The sequence below is a fragment of the Chanos chanos genome, chromosome 9 (assembly GCF_902362185.1).
Source record: "Chanos chanos chromosome 9, fChaCha1.1, whole genome shotgun sequence".
Lineage (NCBI taxonomy): Eukaryota > Metazoa > Chordata > Actinopteri > Gonorynchiformes > Chanidae > Chanos > Chanos chanos.
Window position 1 is genome coordinate 23021306 of NC_044503.1, and position 27829 is coordinate 23049134.

Genomic DNA, 27829 nt, shown 5'->3' on the forward strand with positions numbered 1-27829 from the left:
CACCCATTAATTTATTCAATCTTATGTTCAGAGATCATATCTAAGTTATTTTATTTATTATTAATAATAGCTTATGTGCTACTAAAGAACACGTTGGTGAAATATAACGGTTTTTATTGAGTTATTTATAGCGATTAGCATATTCATATCAGCTGTTTGACCAACCGTCACTAGGCAACGCAGCTAACATTTCTTTCTTTATAGTGTTTTCGTGTGGTTTCAATGTTGCTAGTGAATGAAGGTCCTGAAAATGTTTTTATTATTGTCAGGCACATTTTTTTGTTTCATACATTATTATTTTTATACATATATAAGATTATATAGTGTACATATAGTATTATTAGTTATACATTTTGTACACTGTGTTCTCCCAGTCTTTAACCGATATCACAGGGTGTTTTCGTGTGGTTTCAATGTTGCTAGTGAGCGAAGGTCCTGAAAATGTTTTTATTATTCTCAGGGGAATCTATGAATAAACATCAGTGATCACAAATTATCAACTTGGAGAGATTATTAAAAGGCAAAAATCACAACGCAGAGGTAGAGATAAATGAAGAATTAAGGCCGTTACATTTAGAAACACATAGATATCCCAGTTTAATTTACTTTAAATTTCAATAATACCATTTACATTAGATTAACATCAAAAATGTGATGTTTACACTAGATTAATTTCTCATAGCTAAATATTATGATTCTGCATCAAATCGTCTTCCTTTTCATCAGAGAAACTGCTCTAGCACTTTCCCACTTTATCGACATCTTGAAAAAAAAAAAAGATTGAAAGACGATATTTGGCATACTGAAAGTGCTGGCTTCCTGCCTTGTATTAGCAAGGAAGTAGTAGTGTTGGCTAGAAACCCTGCCACCTTTCTTTCTTTCTTTCTTTCTTTCTTTCTTTCTTTCTTTTTCTCTCTCTTTCCTTCTTTCTTTTTTCTTTCTTTCTTTAACAAACATTTCCTACATGTCATGTTTGTGGACGAGAAACTTCATGCTTTGAACCTTGGAGATGCAAAGGCATAGGAGTGCAACAGCAGTAATTAAGAATAATTAATCATTGTCAAAGCTAAGAATGCCAGGCCTGAGAACTCCAAGGTCCTTGCAATAGAAACCATTGTTTTAAAGTTAAGAGTAGAAATGTAAAGCAAAGGACAGAGAAAAACTAGGCTATTGGGGGGTATTTTCTATTACAGAATCCTTAAGTTATTCATATCATTCACGCCAAAACCCGAGACTGTCCAACTGGACTGTTCCTTCGCTGCTCTGCTATTGGGCAGTTTTTACTTTTGGCTCCAGTAATCTGGTAACCGAGAAATCCTGCTTTGTGCAATACCCTCCTTCCCTGAGGGCTTGAGAGGAGGCGGGGGGGGGGGGGGGGGGGGGGGGGCTATTTCATGGAGAAGGATCTCTAAGTTATCCTGCTAAATTCACTCTTATCCAGCTAACTTCACTGGAAATCCGTTTTCACAAAGCAAGCTCAACTTCTATCCAGTTAAATTACTACAGCAATATATCTGACCAACCAAACCTGTTTGGTAGCATTCCAACTGACATCTTCGCCTGACCACAGATGTCAATACTCTACTCCTGATTGATCAAGATCAATAACTGTTAGGTTTTCGATTTTTACAGGAGGAAACAAGAAGGTATGGTACAAAAAAGAGTCTACATACATACAGATATACCACAAAAAAGTTCTCCTGTCCTTGGCAACAATTTATTAATAAAACAATCATGTAGTAGCAGCTGTTCATTAGGACTGTTTACACATCAAGCTTATTTGGCCAGATTTATGATTTCAGTCAAGTCATGTGAACTTTATTATCACTCCTCTCATCCACCAGGTGTTGCGTCAGGACTGGAACCTAGTCCACCTAGAACCATAGTGTTACATTGAGCAGCTGCTGACAGAAAGATAAAATGACAACAGTCCAAAAAAAAAAAAAAAATCAACAAAAATACCGTAAATACAATGATTTATGAGAGGTTTGTGATCCGATGTGAACTCTGCCCTTTGTGAAACACACGTATCTCAGATTCAGATGCACATCTGACCCGAGACCCAACAGAAGTCAGGCAATCTAGCAAAATATAAAACTCCCAGATGTTTGTGAGAGCAGGAGGGGCAAAGGACTGAGGTAAATGTAGTCAGAGTAAAGCTTCTCACAGATTGACACAACAATTCATATTCTCTGTAAAAATCTAACATGGACACATATACAGCTAGTTGAAAAGCAGACTGACACATTGTATAATGAATGGACCTATAAATCATTATCTGACCCTGCAATACACATAAAAATCTTACTGTCATGGTCGACAGAGGGCTATAAATGAAACGCTTGGTAACAATTTTACTTTTTGTTACTGCTTAACAAATGACCAGGTCAGCAACCATCACATGGCATATGAAAGGCAGGCACGGACATGTCCTTAGGACATAAGCTCATTAGAACCATAATACCGATTTCTTTGGTACAGGGCGAGGCCACAAGATACAGATTTCCAGATGCATGTTAGCCCTGTTCTAGGAGTGACAGAGGGAGCAAAGAGAGAGGGAGAGAGAGAGAGAGAGAGAGAGAGAGAGGGGATAAGTGCATTCAAGGGGACAGATGCTCCATCTTGCTCAGCAGATGGGCATTAAACACTGGAGCATCAGGCAGAGCCATAAACAGACCCCGAAAAAAAATTTTTAGACTGAGGTCGTTGGAGGCGCAGATCACAGGAAGGGGGCGGTCGTCATGGAAACACTTTTTTTTATTATTATTATTATTATTAACACACACAAAAAAGACCTCTTAATAATAAGTGGAAACATAACACAAAAGATTTTATCCTTCAACAAGTAAATGTAAAAGAGGAATGACACCAACAAGTGGCATCTGGTTTTTCCGTCTGTTCACATTGTTTTTCTGACTGACTATTGGTTGCCTATCACTGATGGTCATTTTTAGAAAGAAATGAAGCGGTTTCAAATAAGAAACTCTTTCAGAAGTTTAAAAAGGGAAAGATTATTCTTAGAAAGATCGTGCCGTTATTGTTTGTCATTGTATGGAATATCTCTTATGCTCGCCAGGGAAGTGTCAGTGGCACAAAAAGATAGTCATCTGCCACATACACGTCTGCTGGATTTGCCACAGAAAAACTACAACACATAAGTGGAAAACCCTCCAGCTTCTCCAACGAGTGAAAAACAAGAAGAACAACAACAATGATGATCTTTTTGAAATTGGAAATGCTAAAACACTACAGATATATTGAAAAGCTGAAGTTGAATAGAGGGCACATCTCTGCACTGAGCACACATGAGGAGGCATCACCGTGGAGATTCGACAGGTAATGCACAGACAAGCAAGAGGGCAAATCAGAATGGTTTGTTCGTCTCTTGCTTCACTGTCTTGCGTTTATTTTCTATAAAAATAAGGGAAAAAAAGACTTTTCTCGCAATACTCCATTGAAATCTGTTGAAAAAAGAATGTAACTGTGAATGGACTCCATTTTCCCAACACACTGACACACGCACACATGCACAAAAACATCACCGATATGAGATGAACCGTCGAGTCCGAACTTGTTTGTAGGAAAACACAGCAAAAAAGGTACAGAGGAATAAACGTGAGATGGTAGTAAAAAAAAACAACAACATGGAGGAGGTAGGAGGAAAGAAAGAATGGGTATTATTATGTTTTACTAAAAGAGGACAGAGAGAGAGAAAGAGAGAGAGAGAGAGAGAGAGAGAGAGAGAGAGATTTGCAGAATTTAAAAACAAGATGCAATAGGGTTAGAATGAAGAGGAAGAAAGGAAGCGGAGGACACAAAATGCAAACAAAAAGAGAACAAAATATACAAAAAAAAAGTGTGAAGAAAGATCTTTGAAACAAGCGCTGAAAAAAAGAAAGAAAGAAAAAAAACACAAGAAAGCATGTCTGCAGCAGACACACATGTACACAGGTGCAGGGAGAGATACAGGGAGCCGAATATGGCGAAAGAGAAAAAGCTTGGTACATAAAAAGGAGCATCAGAACAATGTGTTAATATGCTGAGAGAACAGGAACAAACAAAAGTAAACCAATAAACTTCAATTTAAATGAACTGTGACAATAATTCTGAAATAAATTAGAAAACATATTAAAATCATTTTCAGATTAATTAAGGCCCATTTTGAAAATGCACACTGCAGTTCACTTGGTTGACTAAATTTTTATTCTTTTCAGTCTGTTTAAACTGTTGTGTCTGGCTCCAGTAACTGATTAATTTCCTGTAACATTCACTCCCTTCATCTTCCAAGCAGGACAACATGCTAACCCAACCCTCCCCTAAAACATCAAAGCTCAGTATGGCAGGGGAGCAGGGGGGAGGGGGGCGGGGGAGCAGGGGGGAGCGGAGGGAGAGGAGGGGAGAGGAGGGGAGAGGAGGGGAGAGGAGGGGAGGGGAGGGGAGGGGGGGGGGTTGTTAGCTCAATGCTAATTCCTCCAATGCTGAAGTACCACATGAGGCATGCAGCTCTGAACAGGTGGAGTAATGCTTATCTGGGTTAAGAGGGATTTGGACCACTGTACCTCACTTATGCTCCCTCAACCATCCACTCTCGCTCCTCATCTGGCAGTAATATGCAGGTCATGGTGAACATGGGCGAAAATCCAGAGGAACTAATCCACCAAATCGGCTCTGTTTAACCCTAAACTCTAACAAGCTTCGAAATATATCTGCAATCCAATAGACTGATATTCAGATATGTAACAACAACAGCAACAGACATACCTTCAATGGAGAATGCTATGATCAGAGATTTACCCTCGTGGTTCTGCTTTTTATGGTACCAAACAAAGTTTGCCAAAAGGACAGATGTAACTAATATATAGCCCTGTTTTCATGGCTTTGTGGTGTTAGTGCATTATAGCATGGTGAATAGCCCTGTTTCATTTGGTACAATCCACTCTGAATAAAGTGGTATTCATGTGACAATACTCATGACGACACAGACAGCTGACTGCCAGCAACTGTGGATAAGCACTGAGAGCGAGCGTGGCCATAACAGATTCACCTCCATAACTATGTTCCAACTACATTTTATGTGGTATGGTTGAGGTTAAAACCACGAATGCTAAATAAAATATTTCTCTGTGCTTAGTCAGTGGTCTAGCCATCTACTCCACCTCATATATCCATGTCTACATATCTATATATATGGGAACAACCTAACAGACCAAAGGGTGTGTTGATCTTGCAAAGCAGCAGCTGGCACCAGGAGAACAGAGACCATGTTGGACTGATGTTCCATGAGCAGCAACTGCAGTCCCAGAATACCCAGTTTGGAACAGCAATATCCAGATCTAATTGGAAGAGCTGAACGCAAGCACATAGGAACATAACTGAACACCGCTGAGCCATGAGACCCAACACACACACACACACACACACACAAGCTATACACCGCAGTGAAAACCAAGGCTGATATTTAGTTGAGAAGTTGTTCTCAGGTTAGTTTGTAGGCAGGTAGGCAGTTTGCTAAGGTTCTGTCTAAAATGAGGAAATGGAAAGAGACGCATAGGGCATACCTGGGGTAGCTGCCCAGAGTGGACTTGTAAAAGTGGAGAATGTTGAGTCTAACCAAAATAAAGGACATGTTTATACCAAGCTGTTGTCCTCTTCAGTGCACTCAAAAGCGTAATTAACATTACAAGCTTAAGAACTTTTCTTTAATTATTTACTGTATGTTCAGATGTAACAGCTTCACTAAAGGTTTGACTCTCAAGATTTAAACACATGTTATTTTGTGCATGATGTCTTCCATCAGATTTTTCTCAGTGTGGTCCTTAAGAGTCATGAATCTTCTCAGGTCTTTTGCACAGATACCCTGACTGTGCTTGGACTCTGGGGAAGACCACCACGCCCGAGTTAAGCCAAGAATGTCATTGTTAACTTCTGCTGCCTTTCACTTTAGGATTGGGTGTTTTGCTAGCACTATAAATTCAGCAAGGAATGTGGACATCTCATTTTCAGCTCAGTAAAGACTGGCTGCTAGACAACTCAGTCTTTCTCAGGAACCCAAACTTACACACAAACACTACCTACAAGTTAAAGGCTACAAAATTAAACCCAATGGCAAACACAATGACAAGATCCATATTAACCAAAGGATGTTAGGAAACAGCTATATGACACTGCTCTCTCACACTTACAGTCCCAGATAGCAAATACCTCTAAAAGTTATTCTAAATCTATCAAATATTTTAAAAATCTAAACATCATTTTAGGGATCTACTGCAAAGAAAGGTATAGCTGTTAAAATTCCACTGTGTGTTGTAAAGCCAAATATCTTTTTGATATTCTGGAACAATTGTCATTGTTGCATCACAGGTTTGTTCTGAATGTATTTTGTATGTTTGTTCAAATATGAGATAGTGCTTTGAAAACCATCTTGGTACACTTAGCTGGGTGAATTCTCCTGCAGTATTACTGTTAAGTAGATAAGTATTTTTTTTCTGAAAAAAGAAAAATATATATATATATATATATATATATATATATATATATATATATATATATATATTTATTTTTATTTTTTTATTATTATTTTTTTTAAATAATAAATTACTTCCATGTTTGTGACTAGCGTAATGTTTGAAACATGAAAGGCAAATTCTTCCATCTCTCCTGTGCAGGATTACAACAATAGCATGTTAAAACTAAAGCTGTCACAGCCACTGGAAGGCATGAAGTCTTTTAAGGTTAGAGTGCACTTGTGGAAAATGAAAACTTGGTAAACGTATCCTTTATGGTTCACCTCACTCCATCTTCAGCACAACTTGAAATGAAATAGTGCTGGGGGGGGAGTCAAGGCTAACAAGAAAATGGTATTCTGAAAGGTTTTTAAGCTGTAATTTTTATTATCGACTTCCCAGCAACATCGTTTTCTTCAAAAATTATCCTATGTCATTTGTTATGTAAGTTTAATCTGATCTCTAGAAGCACTTGTGTGATATCTAAGTACATTACAACTTTCAGTCAACCTTTAAAAGTCCGCAAATGGCACAATGGGTTAGTGATAATCAGAGTTGCATTCACTTAGCTCAGGGACACAGCAACAGGGGCTTACAAGTCTTTTACCTATTTATTTGTTGAGTATCAATTTTAACTGAATGACAATTCAAATTTAGTATCTCATTGGCACAATGCCTATGCTTGGACTCCAACTGCATGTCTCAGAATGCATATTCAGACTCAAAACTTCTATTTTTGAATTGCGTATACAATGGTTGACAAAAGTTGGTTTAAAACCAGGGACCACATGGCCCACAACTGACTCAATTATTGTAATGTGACGCAGAAATCCATTGCGTATCCATGGCTGCCTCCAATTAACATCTTTGTATGCTGTTGTCCTCGGAGAGTCCCACTTGAGGGTGCTGTGTTCAGGACCCTCCGCTCCACGTCCTCCGGACAACTGACGGTCCCCTCACTCCGGGAACCCGGCAGCCGCTCCTCCCGACCACGCCTCTTCTCCGCCATTGCCCCAAGGTGGTGGAACGACCTCCCCCATGCAGTCAAGACTGCGGAATCTCTTACCATCTTCCGCAGGAAACTGACAACCCACCTCTTTAGAACACACCTGTCCCCCAATGCCTAACCTCCCTTCCCTAGAGGAAAAAAAAAAAAAAAAAAAAACCTTTGTCTTGTATTTCTGTTTGTAAAAGTATTCCAGGGGCGCAATGCGAAGGGGCAATTTGACGCTCAGTCTTATTATGATCTCTGTTGAAGGTATTAGAAATCCGACTGATGCACCAATTGTAAGTCGCTTCGGTAAAAAAGCGTCTGCCAAATAACTAAATTGTAATTGTAAATTGTAATTACAGTCAGCAACAGCCTACTGGAAGAGCTGGGATATGTGTCATTAGAGAGTTTGGACATGATGGGAAACATTGATGGATCGTAGGGATTTTTGGTCCGAGCTCTGGTGGGCAGAGCTCCTGAGGGGGGGGCCTCTTTGCATTAAGTTCCCAACACAGGTGGTCTGTGTCCCGCCCTGCTGAGTCTGTCTAATGTGTTCCACTAGGACAAAGTCCGTTCGTCTTCGTGCCCTGTGACCAAGAGATTTCCTCAGCTGCAGTCCAATAGTCCTGAGGGAAATCTGCCACTGACGGTTCCTCGACCAGGTGCTGAGTGCTACCGTGGTGTGGTGGACTTCATCTGTACTGGCGTCCACCGTGATAAGTGCTTTTTGCCCAGCAAGACGGGCCACTGCACTCATCAGAGCTGAGGAGGGGCCATCCTACTCAACAGCACAAATTATCATACGCTTGAAAACATGGGACAGAGAGGGGAACAGCCTAGCAACAATGATTTGTTTTACACTAAAAAGGATCAGACACACATTATTATAGAATAAATTGTTCTGACAACCCAATAAGCAATTGAAAACATTTACTCCTTTATTTTTCAGCTGCGATATACATTTACATTTATTCATTTGTCAAATGCCTTTTCCCAAGACAACATACAAAATAAATACAAATAGCATGCCAAGCGCTGAGTCGATGTCCTGTGTGTTAAAGTGTTAATGAACATCAGAAACACCTCAGCATGAACACCGTGACTGAGGGGTCATGCCGACCAAAAGATGATCTTTAAATTAAAGCTACATGTACTTCAAACAGCACTGAATTTATCATTGCTCACCGGGGATGCATTCCTTGTATGACATTTTCATTCAGCATCACTTTATGTCTGCTTTTTTTTTTTGTTCAGTTTTCTGATGTCTTTCATACTGTATGTTATATAATACAGGTTTTGTTACATTCAGAGGTGATGTGAACTTTATGCCGTATGTATGGGTATAGCCTGATTTAGCTCTTTCTTTCCGACACATGCGCTCAGAATACAGGAGAGTCTGAGGTCAGAGGGTAATCCACTTATCAATTTGTAGCTCTTTACCTTTCTTTGTTGCCCTCAAAAATAGAGAACATTAAAGCAGCTTCTTAATAAATGCTATTTTGCACTTACTATATGTCCTTGAGTTTGCTTAGCAACAGTATTAACCAATGAGCAAAGAGAAGGTGAACACATAAACTTTCACTCCATAGCAGAGAGCTTTGAGTCGTTGTTTTGCCAATTTGCTCATGAACACTATGCCACTGATGTTCTGGTGCACTGAATAAATCAACTTGTCACAGTCCCCAGACTTCTTAGCTTTTTCTGCACAACCTGTCAGTAGTTTTGGGTCTGGGAAATCAACAGAACACAAATACTGATATTTTAGCCATGTAATGTCATACTTACTTATGTGACATTCGCACTTATGTGACATTACTTGTAAAATGTTTTATCAATTGAACATTTGAACAATTCACTGTGTTTAATTAACTGAACATTACAAATCATCTCGATATATGTATGAATATATGTTGTGTGTATATATATGTGTGTGTGTGTGTGAGTGAGCATGCACCTATAAATGTGTGTGTGTGTGTGTGTGTGTGTTTTATTCTTTGCTCTGTGTCTTGAGTTGCATACTCTTTTAATTGATGCAAGACCCCCCGCCCAACCCCCAGTACTCGTGAACTCAGGAAAGTTTTTCAGGAAAGGAGTATTTGAGTTGTAAAATTATGCATTCACGCAACCCCTAGCTGTAGTGCGTGTGCGTGTGCATGTGCGTGTGCGTGTGTGTGAACGTGCGTGTGTGTGTCTGTCTGTCTGTCTGTCTGTCTGTCTGTCTGAGTATCTGTGTGTATGTGTGTGTGTGTGTGTGTGTGTGTGCGTGCGTGTGTGTGTTAGAAGGGGAGAGCAGAGCTGGGGTGTTTGCGAGTTTCTGTGTTGCTGCAGGAAACCAGAGACAAGCAGCTGTGTGTCTTTACATGTTGATGAAGGCAAAGTGAAGAGGATTTGGGTGCATGCTGGGAAAAAATAGCCCACCCTAATGGACAAGGGCTGATGGAGGTCAGAGCAACTTCGGATTAAAAGCCCCACTCTGAGTGTGTATGTGAGAGAGGACGCGCATGTAAGTGTGTGTGTGCTTATCAGTGTGTGTGTGTGTGTGTCTGTGTGTCTGTGCATGTGTGACTGTTTCTGAGTCTGTGTGTGTGTGTGTGTGTGTGTGTGTGTGTGTGTATGTGTGTGTAAAATGATAGGAGTAGCTACTGTGCACCTTAATTTGTAGTAATTTCTTACTCTTAGCAGGCAATGGAAGAGCGGATTTATTTAGATGGTAGGCCTGCTCTGGATTCCCTGATATAACTATATTTCAACAGGTCTTAATCCACATTATGCGGCTTTAGCATGAGATACACTAGGATTTGGGGAGGATCAACATCTGTTCACTGACAGAGCAACAGAAAAATAGCTCTGTTTTTCTCTCCTCTTTTTATGTGTGTGCGTGTGTGTGTGTGTGTGTGTGTGTATGTTTGTGTGCGCTTCCTGGCTGTATGTAACATTTGAGGAGTTCCTATTTGTTTTTTTTTCTTGATATGCCTCTTTCTTTTTTAAATTCATCAAAGGCTTTGATCAGTCACCTCATGCTGGGCTGTCACGGCAAAAATCACAGATAAGGTTGGCAAGAGGAGAAGTATTTTGTGACATGGATACATACTCTTGACACAAACCAAGCGGAATTTAAAAAAAAAAAAAGAAGAAAAAAAAAGAAAAACTTTTGTGTTGGAAACAGGTTTTATTATCGTCATATGTTCTGTAAAAATGTTAATAATTCCAACCCAGCAGTCAAGTCACATTGACTTTGGTGCAGCACAATTATTTTCTTATTCATATTTCTCAGCTATGGATACAATGGCTAACAATGCCTAGGATCTGACTGGTTTGATTTGAATGTATTTTTCAAAGTATGATTTTTAAAGGCAATACTTTGAATGAAAACCTAAAATAAAACAGTAAGTGAAAAAGAGAACTTCCTCTGCAGATGAAACACGGATAAGACATTTTTACAAAATTTCTATGTTGCGTTCTTTAAAATGAATGTGATTTATATGATTAATTACCTTGACACCTGACAGAAGGAAATCCTCTCGTGTGAAACATTCCAGGTCAGTTTTGGTGTATCAGATCCAGTTTGTTCCTTTGACTGTCCTGTCATTCATCATGCAACGGTATCACCAAAACCAACAAATCACTGATGTTTTATTGCATCTGGCTAAATCAAAAATATGACTGCAGGGGGGAAAAAAGACAGGTGACAACACACAATATTCTACCACCAACTATTTCATATCAATTGAAGTTTTAACAGTTACTTTCTATGTCTGAGATTTGGCTGTGTTTGGGATTATTTTTGAAACTTTTTGGGAGGCTGGAACAAAGCATTGAGGAAAACACAGCTTATTAATATGAAGGCATCACACAGGTGTATGGACCAGCTCCTCAACCCAGGGACAACTCCAGTCCCTGTAGAGCTGTCTCCAGTGTTAGGTCTCCCTTATTTCACCCAGTGCTCACAGGTATAACGTGAATCATTCTACTTCGTTAAATCCCTCTCCTGGATGATTAACCTTCCATTTCACATTTATTCATGTAGCAGACACCCTTATTCAGAGAGGGTCAGTAGAAGTGACGTGTCCAGTTACATTTCCAATAGTGATTGCTAGTGTCACTCTTGTAGTATGAATAGTGATTGTTACACAAAACTGTGTGTTCAGTGTTTTTGATAGACTATTATGATACAGATAAAGTAAAGCATACGCAGCTGAAGTAAATACACATGTAAAGGAACTTTAGCTACATGCAGCGATTATGGGGGCCAAGAGGTTATAAGAGGTTATAAAGCTCCACTGTGAGACTGACTGGCCTTAAATCTCATTTCCCATAGACATCAATACTGAAGCATAGAATAGGTGTGTTTTATGCTGCTTAAGTGTGGCATTCGAAAAGCATGTTTGGGTGAGATTTTGAGATTTGGAAATACAGCTACTGTCTGAAATGATGTCTCTCAGTTGAATATCGTTTTGAGCGTGTGTGTGTGTGTGTGTGTGTGTGTGTGAGTAGCTGTCAGTAAAATTCTGAAAACAGCAATCAGATCTGTCACCACAAAAAGAAATTGCGATGAAGACTCTCTCCTCACACATACACTCAAGTAGCCAACAAGTTAATAATCTTACATCATAAAAAAATAAATAGCTTATTCACAATTTTCAAATTTGAAATTTTTAAATTTAGTTGCTTTTGAAATATTTGAAATTATAGTGCAACAATAACCAACGGGATGTTCCTTTGCTTTGCTATTGTCAAACCTCAGTACCCACTGAACATTGTCAAACCTCAGTACCCACTGAACATTGTCAAACCTCAGTACCCACTGAACACTGTCAAACCTCAGTACCCGCTGTTGAACATTACAGTGGGAAACATGTTTGTCTCAGTTCTGACAAAGCACTCACCAGCACCTCAGTGGAAACAGATTATGAGCACAGCTTTTCACAACTAAGATTCAGAAAACCCATTACCAACATTCATCTAAATGTGTGTGTGTGTGTGTGTGTGTGTGTGTGTGTGTGTTTAATTATTATTATTATTATTTACTCCAACTACTTACCAGGTAATAATCATGGAAGGTTTAGGAGTCCTCTGAGGTTCTGTCTTTGCCAGTAGAGGGAGAGTTTAAATGGTGAACACATCACCATGTGGTGGAAATGCGTTGTCCCGTGAGTTTCATGGTAGTGAGTTGGGCAGTCCCTGGTAGTATTATAGTATTCGGTGGTGCTTGACACCCAAACCGCAAACATTGAAGTATATTCTCAAGCTCTGGCAAACCAGTCTAACAACTTCAAACTTCAGTTCAGTCATAAGACAAAGTGAACAGAAATGCTAAGCAATTTACCATTTTACACTTGCATAGCTCTACACGCCAAAATGTAACCTACAGAATACTTATTTTTTTAATAAAGTATATTGTGCGATACTAAACAACAGTTTCATAGGGAGTAGAAGATCTAAAATTAATCCAGTAATTAGCCCAACAGCGCAAACTCAATTTAGCTGGTCTGGCACTCATTTGTTATGTACACTGAATGTCAGGTCTAATGCTTCACAAATAATAACTTACCATAATAGCTCTGTCAGAATAAAACTCATTCAGATAAACACATTTATTAGTTTAAAATAATCAGAAGGATTAATATGAGGAATGGTGTAAAGCATTCATAACCTATCCAGAAAGTGTGTGTTAGCGACTAACTGTGATGTAAAGGCTTCTGTCAAATTACTGCTTGAGTTGCATCTCTGTCACATTACCTGCACTCTGTAAACGCATGTGCCTTCGCCTTTTCTGTGTCCGATTTGACCTTTTCGCACACGTCAGAACCTGTTTTGTTCGGATCATAGATGAGTTTCCCAGGGTCCAGCGGGGTGCAGCCATTGCCACTGCAGTGTGTTTTCTGTTTTTCGTAATAAAGCTTACAGTCACTGACAGTGAGCAGCAGGGGACGGAACCAAATCAGCCAAAATATATTTAACAATGTGGTCGACAAGCACTCGCAGCAGAGCTGTACCACACACACTGATGACACTAATGCTGCATCTCTTCCAGAGCACTTTCAGAGAAAAGAGGGGAAAAAACAGAGTGTAAAAAGACTTTAAAGTGTGCTTTTTGGGAACTGAATGTCAACTGAGCCATAGGTTTGGCTAGGTTTGTAGGTAAATGTAAGAAAATATTTACGCTAGCAAAATTAATTTGTTCAGTTACACTGTTCACCTTCTCTGGCTGCTGTGTTTGGGCAGTAACTGTAGTTTAGCAAAGAAACTCCAGTTCAGGAGTTCACATTTGTTTTAAGGAAAGCCGTATCTGTATGCTGGTTGTTAGTGACTTGGCTTGGAGTCCTACTGGGGGGAAGCTGGATCTTAACTGGGTTCAATTCAGAACCTCAAGCCCCTCCCCAAGACATTGCAAACAGACTGAAGACCGAAGAAAGGGTCTGTTTACTGTGCAAAGGAAAGTAAGAGAAGAAGGTAAGGTGGGTTGCTGACAAAAAAAAAAAAAGACATGGAGAGTCAAAAGATAAGTAAAGCAGACGAGCTTGAAAGATGACTGACTGATCAAAAGGAATAGGAAGGACTCTTAAAAAAATCCTCTTCTGAAATTTCAATGGTAGTTCAAATCAAATGAACCGATTAGCAGATGTCGTTGGATGTATATTTTCCATACCTCTAGAACTGCATTACCGCCAAGTTACACAAGACTGGATACTTCGTCAATCTTAATCCACTCATTAAAAAAGATAAAGAGAGCCCCCATCTTTTACCTATCACCAGTTATATATGGATATTAATTGTAATGAGTCTGATTTTCTGTGATGTGGTTCTTTTGAATATCAACAGAATGAGAGCACAGTGAGAAAAGAGAAAACCCACTGGCAGGGGACGATTCCCATGAGGGTCCTGACTGGGAAACCCATCCATAGTTCTGGCACGTAAATGAATGGCTGGCTACCTAGCAAAGAGAATTAGCAACAAATCTCTAAGGAAGCATCTCTTTTTATTTGTTTTCAATAAGGGGTGTGAAGCATGGTTATAATTATGAGTTAATTTAATACTTTCAAGTCAGAGTAGTATTTCTACAAACCTTTTTTCTCTTCTCTCTTTTTTTGAAGGTTAAGGCAGGGATGTGTAGAAAGCATAAAGGACTTTATCAGAGAGATATTATACAATGAACTGAAACGGCCACTGAATTTGCATGCTGGGTATCTTTTTTAAGGAATATCATCCTTCCCTTCTCAAGAGAAGTCAACACTGCCTACAGTGTTATAACGTTCCAATGGATGTCTGTCAATTACAGCTAATTGGTAGCATTGTTTCACATGCGAAATCCTGGTAAACAATCTGTAAACATGGAGTCCAATACTTGACATTCATCGCTGGTTATTTTCACACAGTAAGAATGTTCCTTATGTGACGTTGAATGTGGGAATACAGTATTGGTTCCATTTCTTCCTCAAAAAAAAAAGGAAGGTTATTTTTTAATTTGCATAGCCTGGTTTTTACATATTGATACACACTTTAGCCAAATGGCAGTCAACACGCATCTCTGCAGGCACTGGTAGCCCAGAATTTCTTGAATGTATTGTCTAACAGTAAAAATGACATGATACACTTTCTGTTTTGATGAAAAATAGACATACCTCATTTTTCAGACTATTCCAGCTTCATACTAGCCTTCTGAATGCTTGGTCTGCCCATTTTTTTTCTTTCTTTTAGATTTCTCCTTCCTTTACATCTAACAAGTTATGTGCTTCTGTAATACTTCTCCCGTTGAATTTGGATCCTGGCTGGCTCTCATTTTAGAGATTACAGATCTGTAGATCCTGTAGCAAAACCATTGGATTATTTCTTTTTTCACCCCCCACCCCCCCCCCCGCTCCTACATGCTTTCAAAAACATTCAGTGAAATTGATCTCATTAAATCACTATTCCTATTATTTTAGAGTAAATTTATTTTGACCTTATCCAGAAAATGTATTGCAATATTTAAGCACTGTTTCTTTTGGGTTTTGTTTTTTTGTTTGTTTTAGTTTCTCTTTTTTTTTTATTGTTGTAGTTGTTCTTTCACATTTTTAACAGAACGCTCTCATCTGGGTTTTATGGAATAAATCTTTAAACTGTCTGGTACACAGGCTAGATGAATGGATCTGAAAGACATTCATTTATAATTAAGTTAAATGCATCACTTATGAATATTTTTCCTTGTGTTAGGCTTTTCAGAACTGGGCGTTATGGTGGGAGTAAGCTGGTGTTTTGTGGAGAGAGAGCTGTTCCCAGGCCATTTGCCAAATGTCTAGCCTTTGCCTTAGTTAACCTGCAGATGTAAAATCTGTTGATGTCTGAGACTGAGTGAGAGAGACAGAGACACAAAGAGAGAGAGAGAGACAGAGAGAGAGAGAGAGAGAGAGAGAGAGAGAGAGAGAGGTGGTAGTGGCGGCGATGATGGTGTGGGGAGAGAGGGGTTCTGCTTAGTTGACTTTTGGCTAAAAAAACAGAGAGAGAGAGAGAGAGAGAGAAATGAATGAAAGAACAGCTGGTCCAGAAAGGGACAGAGAAAGAGAGGATGGAAAAGACAAGTGGAGATGAGAGAGAGAGAGAGAGAGAGAGAGAGAGAGAGAGAGCAAGGGAAGCTGTTTTGTCACAGCTGTCTCATCACAGCGGGGTGCTTGAGCCCACCTAATGTTACAGGTGCAAGCCCTCATTACTTTCCACAGTTTCAACCATCTTTCCTCCCTCTCGCTCTCTTTCTTTCTCTCTTGCTCTCTCCTTTTCTCTTATTGTCAGGCCCCGGCTGCCGGGAACGACCGGCTTCAGTGAATGTCAGCACAAGCTGACACTCTTCCCACACCACACAGTGGGAGACCAACCAACCTCATCGCCTTGGCAACACTTCTTTTCTTCTGGCCAAAAGGGGAAGAAAAAGACAAGGGAGGGGAGAGGGAAAAAAGGGGGCTTTTATTCGCCTTTTTTCCCAGTACCCAGACTAAGCATGAAGTGGATTAGCGAGGGAGTAAGAAATGGAGGCCAAGAGAGAAGAGGAAGCCAGAGTTTGGAGGGATATTAAGAATTTGTTATCTTGTTTGTGAGTGTGTGTGTGTGTGTGTGTGTGTGTGTGTGTGCGTGTGTGTGTGCGTGTGTGTGTGTGTGTGCGCGTGTGTGTGTGTGTGTGTGTGTGTCTGTCTGTCTGTCTGTCTGCGTATCTGTGTGTGTGTGTGTGTGTGTGTGTCTGTCTGTCTGTCTGTCTGAGTATCTGTGTGTGTGTGTGTTGGTGTGTGCGTGTGTGTCTGCCTGTGTATATTTTATGAGTGTTAAAACCCATTATGTTCCCTTGGCAGTGCATCTGTTGCTGCTGGTTAGAAAGGAAATATTTTCTGTCAAGATTCTTCATCTGGGATGTCTGCAGGCTTGAATATTTTCACCTCTACCACCCTGCGATTTGCTTTAAGTACATTGCTGAAATGTTTCAGTGCTATAAAACTGTCAATTTGGCTTGTAAATATTCCGTGTCCACTAATTCTCCAAAGCTGTTCTAATCTTTTAAAATTCATCATTTATGTAGATGAGCACATGCATATGGGAGAGGAGTGACACAGTGAATTATGGTAGACATGTATCCATCGCACAGCCTTTGACTTAAGACGTACATTGAAGTTATGTTTTCATCATGTGCCTTGTTTTAGTTTGTACAATATGAATCTACAATGATACCACTGACGAGAACCAGTGTACCAAAGCACACACCATATGTCTGCATATGTCTGTACATATGTATCTGCATATGTAGAACAAAATCATTAGCATTTAACAGAAAACACAAACAAAAACAGAAAAAAACGGCATTTAACAACAACAATAACAAATACACTTCTATGATATAAAAAAAAGGCATTAGTACATGTATTGTGAATTTAAGATGAAAAATATCCATAATTATCTGATTACATGAAACTGATTACGTGATACTGAGTATTTCCTGAGTATTTTCCTCAGTCAGAACATTAAATAGTTTAATCATGATTTCAATACAACATTCAGTATCAGAATTGCTTTTGAACATTCACATAGAATGGAATCTAAGTTATGTTTTTAGAGACTCTTGATGGCAAAATGAAAAACGCTATTGCGTCACAAGACACAAATTACTATCGTGCCCTTCTTGAGCCACCATTCTTTGAAAACATTTTGCCTTTTATATTAAATGAACAAATTAGTCAATACAGCACTTTTAAAATTGAAAAGTGTTATAATTGGGAAATACTTTGGCAGATCATTTGAAAATATTTCTCTATCCCCCTGGGTAGGCTGGAGAACTGGCTTTACTTAAAAATATTTTTTTTATTTTTTGTTATATTTTGTTATCTCAGTGTTTGCCCAATGGCATTTTATGATAAAAAAAATGTTATTTCTTTGGGATTTGAATGAAGAGGTCTATATTCAGTGGCTTTTTTTACATTTACTGTGACTATTTACTGTTTGTTGTTGTTGCTGCTGTTGCTGTTGTTGTTGTTGTTGTTGTTATTTCTTTTTTTTGTTTTTTTTAAACCTTGCCCCTTTGTCTGGGAGCTCCAGAATTATGAAGGGACAATAGGGTAAGTAAAAGAGTGTGTTAAGGGAACTGATGGTACAGCTTTATGCTTTATTCTCAGTCAGATTAGCGTGAAACCTTTATTACACATGCCATAAATATACCATAATATCTTTCCTACAGATAAGTAAATACATTGTAAATACATTTTTGCCAATAATTCTGTTGACAGCTTGAATCAAGCTGTGTCATATTCTCCAACAATGGCTGCAAGGGTCCAGGGACATGGAGCACAATCAATGTTTCGTCTTTTTCAGAATTACAGTTCCAGCCATAGATTGTAAAGTGTTTGTAAGTTACATGAAAAGACGGTTGGAAAGGTTCAAAAAGTCACCTCTTTATCTCACAAAACATTCACGTATTTTTCTCTCTCTTACTAACTCACACTCTCTTTCGCTTTCTTTGCCCCTTCTCTCTCTCTCTCTCTCTCTCTCTCTCCCCCTCTCTCTCTCTCTCTCTCTCTCTCTCTCTATCCATTTTTATCCCTCAGCCTGTTTTTCTGAAGCCTGAAGGGTTCTGGTGTCGCTGATGCTAGAATTTGTTTAGCTGCCTTACAGCTCAGCGCTCTCTAAGCTGCGTGCAGAATTGGGCTATTGCCATGAGCTACACAGTAAGCGAGAGAGAGAGAAAGAGAGAGAGAAAAAGACACAACTGCCATGTCACCAGTGGTAAGGTTTTTAAACTTATTGTTACAGTTAGCTGGTATTCAGATCCTCAGCTTACAGCAGAACACACAGACCAGACATCAGAACAGAAACTCATACATTTTATGAAGCGTGAAAGAAAAAAAAAATAGATAGATAGATAGATAGATAGATAGATAGATAGATAGATAGATAGATAGATATCTGTCTATCTCACACAGACACAGACACAGACACACAAACACACACACACATACACATATACAAAATAGCAATAATAATCCAGTGTTTAACCACATTAACCTGATAAGGAGATGAATGGGCCAGGCAATGAAACACTGGGTACTAGAATGACATGGTACACAGTCCTTATGATCGCAACGCATATGATGTTTTCTGCAGCAGCTTCTATGATATAGCACAACAACAGCTTGATCTCAATTCATAATCAGATTAGAAAATAATCCACCACCGCACACTGATAAATAATTTAGAAGCCCCGAGCCCAGTACACATATGTATTCAGGTATTTCAGATCAATCCTGTTAACAGTCCCTGTCTAATGAAATGGCCAGCAGATTAAGCTAAATGGTTAGTGTTTGGCAGCCCCATTGCTGACCAGTGCAAATAAAAATGTTCAGTTCCTTTACAGCACAGAAATCATAACTTCCTGTGATCAGTTGGAATGTGATCATTTAGGTCAAGGTAACTCAGCATAGCACAAACAATGACGTAAAGACGTTTATGTTCTCCAGAAACTTCTGTTGTCTGGATACATCTAACCTATAGGGAAACTAGCTTTACAGTTTAATTATTCATACAGTTATCTTAAAATATTAGTTCGTCCATTAAGAGCTTCTGCAATTCCTCAAAAAAATCTCATGCCATATGCTTTCGAGTTGAGCGCTGTTCTATTTCAAGTATGTTTTAATTGTGATCGTAAGAGACAGGGCACTGAGTTAGCGGTTACGGTGGTGGTGGGCACCTCACAAGGCTCACGTTCAGAAGTGCTGCTGCCGATGTTGTAGAGTTCCTCGCGTCGGCGGCTAAGGTTTCTTCTGCGACTGTTAAAACCGCCGTCACACCGTAGAGACCGTAAAAACAAAAGAGAATTCTTCCATCGCGGTCTTCAAGACTGCAGTCTCCATGGTAGCTTTCAGCTCAGTATGTGTTTCCCTCTCTTTTGTTCCTCCGTGATGTAACCACCGTGATGTAACGGTCGTATAAAAGACCCATAAACCACAGGGAACCATCAATGCACACATCGCACCCTCTCTGTCAACATATGGAAGTAACGTTTTCCTTTATTCGGTACTCAGCGTGTGTTGGCTTTACTCAGTGGCTTTTGTCTGTGGTAAGCCAAACTCCTTAGGACTGCTCTTTCACACGTGTCATCAGTAAAAACCATGTTATTTTTGTTTGGTTGGTTGGTTGGTTGGTTGGTTTAGTTGCTAAACTTCTGAACTTTGGTTGGTGCTTCAGCTGACACATTTTTTCCCACTAATGCCCAGAGAAGAACTACCCTATTCTCATATGAACTCTATAAAGAGACCAATGGCAAGGCACATATGTCACAGGAACGTACCTGGTACAGTGTCCAGCACAATTTCAATGTTTATTACAGTTTCAGCCACTCCTTCTGACACAATCACTGTGGGATATAGCACTCTTCCCTGTCTATATGTCAGTATACACGATGCGGTGAAAAACTGTCTTATAGTCAGTCACAAGATTGCTTCATTCACAGACATCCTCAAAGACCAGAGTAAACAAAATGTCCTGGACTGGAAGACTCCATATGGAAGATAAAATCTAAATGACACACTGAACATGTTTTTTCTCTCATTCTAACAAATACCTATGTCCTGAAATGATGGTGGGGTCTTTTGAAAGCATCTAATGTCAGTCTGTGTTATTATATAAACACAGATTCATGAAATATGTTCTTGAATTTGACATAGAGCAGTAGCTGTATGGGTCAAATGGTAACCATATGTATAGGAAAGCCGTAGATCCCAAACACGGGATTTTTTTCATTATTTGGTCATATGAACACAGACACACACACACACGCACACAGACACAGACACAGGTTTATCTGTATATGCTATTGGAGACCTCCCATTGAAATTCATTTCACTGTAACTGAAGATTAACAACCTAACCATGAAATGAACCAGTACCAAATATTTTGGCTTGTTTTGCTTTATCAGTGACAGGAAATTAAAAAAAGAAGAAGAAAAGAAAAGAAAAGAAAAGAAAAGAAAAGTAGAAGAAGAAAAGAAAAGAAAAACAACAGAATGTCACCATTTTGTTAGGTTTTTTTTTTTCCTCCGGACATTCATATCCCCATGGGGACATTTTGGTCCACACAGTGCCACAAGTACTTAAACCACACACACACAGAGAGAGAGAGAGAGAGAGAGAGAGAGAGAGTCACTACAAATTAGTGTAAGCAATGAGGCATCAGCTAATCATCTTGCATTTTCATCATGAACAAGAGCCACAATTGTTACACAAGCTTTAATTTAAATGTCTAATTTACTGCTTTTTCCCCATTGTTCACATGGCCTTCTTACCTCCTCCAGCCTTGACCTGGACAACTACATATTCATAACTTATTTAAAATAAGTGACTCAGATTGTGGACGTCTGGCCCCTTGTAAAATGAGGCTGTAGTTGTAATCTGTTCAGTCCACTATTCTGCCTGTCTGGGAGGTGAACCTGCAAAAACACAAGGGATGAAGTGAGGGTACTAGTGACCAACATGGTTCTTGAAGATCAGAAACATCGCAAGCTATATAATATATGTTTTCACCTTTTTACCGCTCATGTGCAGAGTCTGGGTTTTTAAGAATGACATTAGAGCAAAAGAGTTCAGGAGGGAGTCAGTTTTTAAGGAGAGTCGAGTTTTAAGCAGAGTTGGTTTTCAAAGAGAGCTGGTTTTTAAAGAGCACCAGTTTTTAGGTGCTTTGAGGGCTACAGTGAGAGGTAACATTTCTTGCCAGGAAAGCATTACTGAGCTGAATTGAAAGTGAAGAAGCTGCACGGTGTTAGAGAAAGGGCAACTACACTGTTATCTTAAAGCGAGCGAAGGAAATATACAATGGCAGGTTAAGACTATAGCTCCAAAACCAGCTCCAGCTGTGATGCTAGGTGAATGCACAAGAGTTTCTTTCGCCCTTCTCCCTGCCTCGCTGACTGTGGTCCAAAAACCGTGAACGCTAAATTTTGACAGCCAATCACTCTCCCACAATGATGGTCTCTGCTCTCTGGTTGCCTGCCGTGTTTACGTAACTGGGGGCAGACTGACGTTATGCTCAGGCACTGAGGCCTTGCATAACTGGTCCCACCCTCAGCTGTCACATAGGTATATGCATTAAAGTGAGCTAGCTCGTCTGGGCATTTCTGAAGAGCCTTTGGTTTAATAAAGAATGAAAGAGGGAGAAAATGTTAAAAGGTACTGCATAGGGAGAGAGTTGGGCTAAACAAAGAAATGAGGCAAGGGAGGTGTCATTGTTTTTACATTTTTACAATTTCAGCTTTTAACGCCAGGCCTGTTCCTCCTTTTGTTTACTTATTTACTTATTTATTTCATTTATTAAATGTTTATTTATTGTGGTTTAATTTTTTTGTTTTGGTATTTATTTATGTATGCATGTATTTATTTATTTATTTTGTGGGGTTAATATTTTATCAGTTATGGCACCGTAAAGGCTCATATTTTGTGTTGCTGTTTCAAGTTAAAATAGTCCAGATAAGAAGAAATTAAGTGTATTTAGGCATCAATAATTCAGTTGGTACAGAAACATCAGGGCATCCTTCAGTCGACTAAACTGTTGTAACCAGACTTGACACAGCTCACTCATCTCTTCTTGGCTCTTCTCGCAGATTTTTATTATGAACCAGCCTGAGGATCTAGATCCCATGGGGACTGTCCTCGGTATATCAGATGACATATGTTTGGTCATGTAGCCAATATCGGGAGGATCTGGTCAACAAAGGGGATTTTACTACAGTCGTTCTAAAAGTTATTCATCTCCCTCATTTCTCTAGGAATGAGAAGTAGATAAGCCTTCTTTTCCCGGATTAACCCAGTGATGCCACGGCGTAAATCGTTAAAGTCACCAGTGCTTAATACATGTTATTACACTGGAGTTGGAAAAACAAAAAGGTCACCATGGACTTATTAACCTGTATCTTGAAAAGAAGTACGCAAATAAATTTGAAAAAAGGGGGGTGGGGGGAGAAGAAGAAGAAAAACACTAGCAAAGATGTAGGGTACCATCAGCACACTAATGAAATCTCCACGCTTCCTTCATGTTTTCCACACCTCTGTTAGAAGATCAAATAATCAAACATCAAAACCTTACATAAAAAAATTCTAGTACTGACATTTTTCTGCAAATAAAATCAATTGTGGCTGGTATAATCAAAGTCACAATGTCTTTTGATTTTTGAGAGATTGGCAAACACTATGATAAATTGGCCAAAATAAAGGTTAATTAATTTAACAGCATGATGTATACAAGGCTATCATTATTTTGATCCAGATTCAGCAAAGAAAAGATGTAGAAATATCATGATCCACAGTGGAGCAGCAAATGACATTCAAATTAAAATTGGTCCCATTTTTGACATTTGGCTCAAAATTTGTGTCAGTTTCTTCATTTTTGTCCGTTTTATTTTCTCCCTTTGCTGATATGCTTTCCCTCCATTTATTTTTCTTTTTAAATGCCAAATACACTAAGAAATGTAGTTGTATTCTCAATTCAACAAGTATCCCAGAGTGAACCTGTTGGCTGAGAGACATGGCAAATGAAGTAACGAACTAAAAGCAGAGACGTTTCAGACTAATCACAACTGTTGTCAGGGTTATACATGGCCTCGCTGTAAAAAAAAAAAAGAGGAAAAAAAAAAACATGATTATAGTGCTAACACAAGCCTTGAAGGCAAATCTGTCCTTGATTTTCCATTGCCTTGGCCGAAAATCTTTCAACCCATTCCCTCATTTTCTTTACCAAACTGGGTCACACTCAAGTGAAAACAATGTAGTAGCAGAGCGATAAAGAGAGATCACAGGGAGGCTTAAAATAAACATCGAATTACTGAAGAAAATACAGCGGGAAAAATCGAAATAATCTTTTTCGCTGTTGTTGTTCAAGACACTGAATGAGCTCCTTTTTTTAGGACGGGGCGTTGGGGGGGGGAGGTTGGACGGGGGATAGTTCTGTCATAGCTTACATCTCATCCACAATAACACCCTTCTGCAAGGCTTTGTAATCCATTCAAAACATAAGCTGGGACTGGTGAACTGGGGGAGGGCTGGGACTGAGGGTGGGTGGTACTAAGGTGGGGGGGGGGGGGGGGGGGGGGGGGGGGGTGTTGGGGGGTGGTGGATAGAGATGGAAGGAAATTTCCAGATGTTTGGTAAAAGCTTCATTTCCTGTTTGTTTCTGTGATCCTGTAGCGCTGTGGAGCGAGGGTCCGTAGCGACTCAAATTGAGGCCCTTGTCAGTTCCATCCACGTTGTTCAAAGAGCAGAATGAACACACACAAACGTGAGTCCAAGATCTCTGAACCAAGAGTATTCTACAGTTTTTTGGTTCATCCATTGCAGACTCCTGTTGTGCACAACACCATGCAAAAATTTTTATTTGTTATACTCCTCAGCAATGAATATCGAAATGGAGAGATGAGATTGAAATAAAGCAATCTGTGAAATCTTATGATCTGCTCTTGGCTATAAGGCTGCATGGTATAGCTACATATGACCAGACTATGTCCCTCTCTCTATTCTGAGATTGATCCATAGGAGCAGCAGCAGCAGTAGAATATGTATTCAAGAGCCCAAGGTCCGCTGGGTCCATTATATGTTCACAGATCCAAAAGGAAAACATGCAGTTGAATCCAGGCGACATAGCTAGATGTTCCTCCTATTTTGCATTTCATAAAGGTAAAAATGACAAGATATTCTGGGATTTCTAAGCATCTACTCATATCCTTCTAAAGGTTTAATATTATGGACTCATTCTTTATGTGTGAGAACAATTTTTGTGTGTGTGTGGTGGTGGAGGTGTTTGTATTTATTTTTTCTTTCACTTCATGTGATATTAATCTTTTATTCAGCTGTACTGTATATTTAACATTGCAAACATTTTGTATAATTCGCTGTTCTTCGTTGTTTCCCCAGTACATATTGAGCATGAGGTCATGGAAAGGTCAATTTATCATGCTGTAGTTCTTGACCTTCTTTTATTCTTCTCAGAAGATAGAGAACATAGCAGAACCTCCCTGCTAAATTATTTACTCTGTGTATTTTTTTTTTAACTTACTCTGTGTGGCCCTGAGTTTGCTTCACAATGGTATTACGAAACCAATTGAGATTTCTTTTTAAATTCAAAAACCTTGGAAATGTCATCCCCTTTTCCAGCAATTTGGTGGTTAGCCATTACTACTCCCATTTTCTTGTGCAACTCCCACATGGGCCAGGAAAGTGTAGAGTACCTTCGATGCATATGGACTTGCTAACTGCTTCTTGTCACCAGACCGTGGTGGACTATTCCAGGAAGCTGTAATGCACATGGAGGTTTATGCTATGCCTACCAGATCCACCTGCTGCCAATTTGATGCCCTGACCAACTAATGGGAGCTGTTATTCCAGCATTGGTGAGTAGATCCCTTGCTGACTCCCCGACAGAAAACACTGCCAATTTGGTTGATGCAGATGCCTGGCAAAGCCAGAGGCACTGGTGGCAACATTCAAACCCAGGTATCTGGGATGGTGCACTAGGGTCTTTTCCCTTGTGCCATCTGAGAGCGCCTCAAAAAAACCTTTCTGGAACTTTTCGAGTCTTTGTGTGTGTGTGTGTGTGTGTGTGTTTTTGTTTTTGTTTTTTGTTTTTTTGGACAGCCACTAAAGAGTATCATATTACCTATCTTATAGATCCTTATCTCCACAAAGTAAATACTTGGGCATTGAGAAAACACCTAACGTCATACCCTGTGTAGGTGGATTGGAGACATGAGCCAGGTAACCATTTCAGCCCTGGATGAGACACCTATTGTAACAGTTACAGTGGTAACATGTGTATGTCAAAGGTGCTTGGGCAATGGCACCAGTGCAAGTGGGTGCAGGTGTGGTGGCATTCTGTGCAGATGTCATCTGAGGAGGATCCAGGGCTTTTGGGAAGGAGCAGGCAACACAGCCAGCTACAAGACACTTGGACCAAGAACCAAACCAGGGTCTCCAACTCAGCCAGTGAGTATCTCTCCTCTGCTCTACCCAGCTGCTGGCCGTTGCTTACAGCAGTGGTTTTGCAGAGTCTGGCGGCAGTCACCTCCGACAGCGGCTGAAAAACAGTCTCAGCTGGTGGTGGGTGCTTCCAGCAACAGTATGACAACAGGCTGGGGAACTAGGGGTAGACCTGTACTCAAGGCTTGCCTCTGCACTCTCCCTCCTCTGGGCCACACAGCTGATGGCAGTCGTCTCCAGCAGCAGTTCAGCAGAGTCTGAGGAACTGGGCGGAGATGTTTACCAGCGGTGTCCTCCTTTCCCTTCCCCAGACTCCCGCCTTTATCGAGTTGCTCATGGGTTCCCATGAGCTGCAGGTGCTTGTCATCTTGCCTCCGTGATGTTTCCATTGGTTGCGTCTCCCCATGCACCTTTGTAAACTCATAATTACTATTAGCACATGGCTTGTTGAAGGTCAGAAATGACAGAGTGTCTCTTATTTTGCAAATTTTATTCAAGTAACTGGGCACCCTATTCTAAATGTACACAAAGTCACTTCCACTTTTTGAACAGGACTTAAGAAAAATGTTTCGTGCAAACACTAGAACTGCCAGCATAGCACCTACTTCCACAAACTATAAAACTTTTGTTTCTCTAAAAAATGAAAACGTACAGCTGAGGATGTTGTTTAAGTTGTTTACACATTGAGGTGATAATGAAAAGTGTGCCATGCTCTATCAAATTTCTAAAAAAAAATATATATATATATATATATATATATATATATATATATATATATATATATATATATATATATATATTCTTGAGTCAAAGGATGGTTTTGGACTTGTGAGCTGATCACAGGATATATATATATTGTCCCTGTAAGAATCTGAGAAAACATCATTGTCATATCTGTTAATTTGTTCCCATGTCTCTGCTCCCTAACTTATTTAGTTATACTGAGGGCACCACTGATGCACAATTTCATTCAAAATATTAGTGATACAAAAGGAGAGAATTGGCAATTTGCACCTGAAAAGCAAGATTTGATTGGCATAGAGAGAAAAGGCAAAATTCTTGCTTGGTTACCATAGCTGTCTGACATTTGGTACTAATAGTTTATATTTGGTGCGAAAATTATTTACATCTTCTTTTCCTTTCCACATTTTTGAATTGGAAATTACGTAGCCATCCTCAGTAAAAAAAAAAAAAAATTCAGGAAAAGCCATAAAAATATGAGACTGTGCCTGGCAATTAGTAGGGGCAATTAATACTTTAACACAATAAACAAACAAAAAAATAAATAAACACATTTCTTTTGAGCATTCACTTAATGGTTCTGGAGCTCAGCTGGCACCGAGATTGAAAAGGGTAAACTCCTCTGTCTTCTGACCAAAAACTCACTTCATAAACGTATAAGTCATGGATATACTGGATACACTATTTGGGTACCTTCCATGGGTTAGTGATTCTCATCGAAATCAAGCAGGACCAAGACTCAAGAGCCAAAAATTTGTAAGGAAAGTCCCAAACCCATTTCACCTTCAAAAACAAAGAGAGAGAGAGAGAGAGAGCGAGCGAGAGAGAGGGGAATTCAGTTCATTCCTCCTCACAACCCACCCCCCCCCCTCACCCCCACCATCCAGTGGACACCCTGGAGCTGTCCAATCACTAACGGGCTATTGCAGGCATTTTAATTGATTTCAGTCACACTTTACCGTGAGCACGGATTAGCATGTCTTGGAAGCAGGGGAGGAGAGCTTTGTGATCCCTGATGGATGATTAAACCTCTTCTTTGAGACAGATTTGTTGGTGCAGGAATGGAACAGGCCTTCAGGTCATGGGGGGTGTGGGATTGGAAAATGTCTTAATGTGAAGATCGGAGCAT

The 27829-nt window shown here is 39.7% G+C and overlaps 1 protein-coding gene across 1 annotated transcript in view; it reads right to left on the bottom strand.

Moving 5' to 3' along the window:
- nphs1 (NPHS1 adhesion molecule, nephrin) overlaps positions 1-26348 on the bottom strand; it is a 78790-nt gene extending 52442 nt beyond the window's left edge. Inside the window, exons 1-4 of the mRNA XM_030785305.1 lie at positions 26243-26348; positions 25824-26073; positions 19676-19769; positions 8006-8272 (exon numbers count right to left, since the gene is read on the bottom strand). Coding sequence (XP_030641165.1) covers positions 8006-8272; positions 19676-19769; positions 25824-26073; positions 26243-26348 — 717 coding nt within the window. The remainder of the gene's footprint in view (positions 1-8005; positions 8273-19675; positions 19770-25823; positions 26074-26242) is intronic.
- Positions 26349-27829: the final 1481 nt, after the last annotated feature.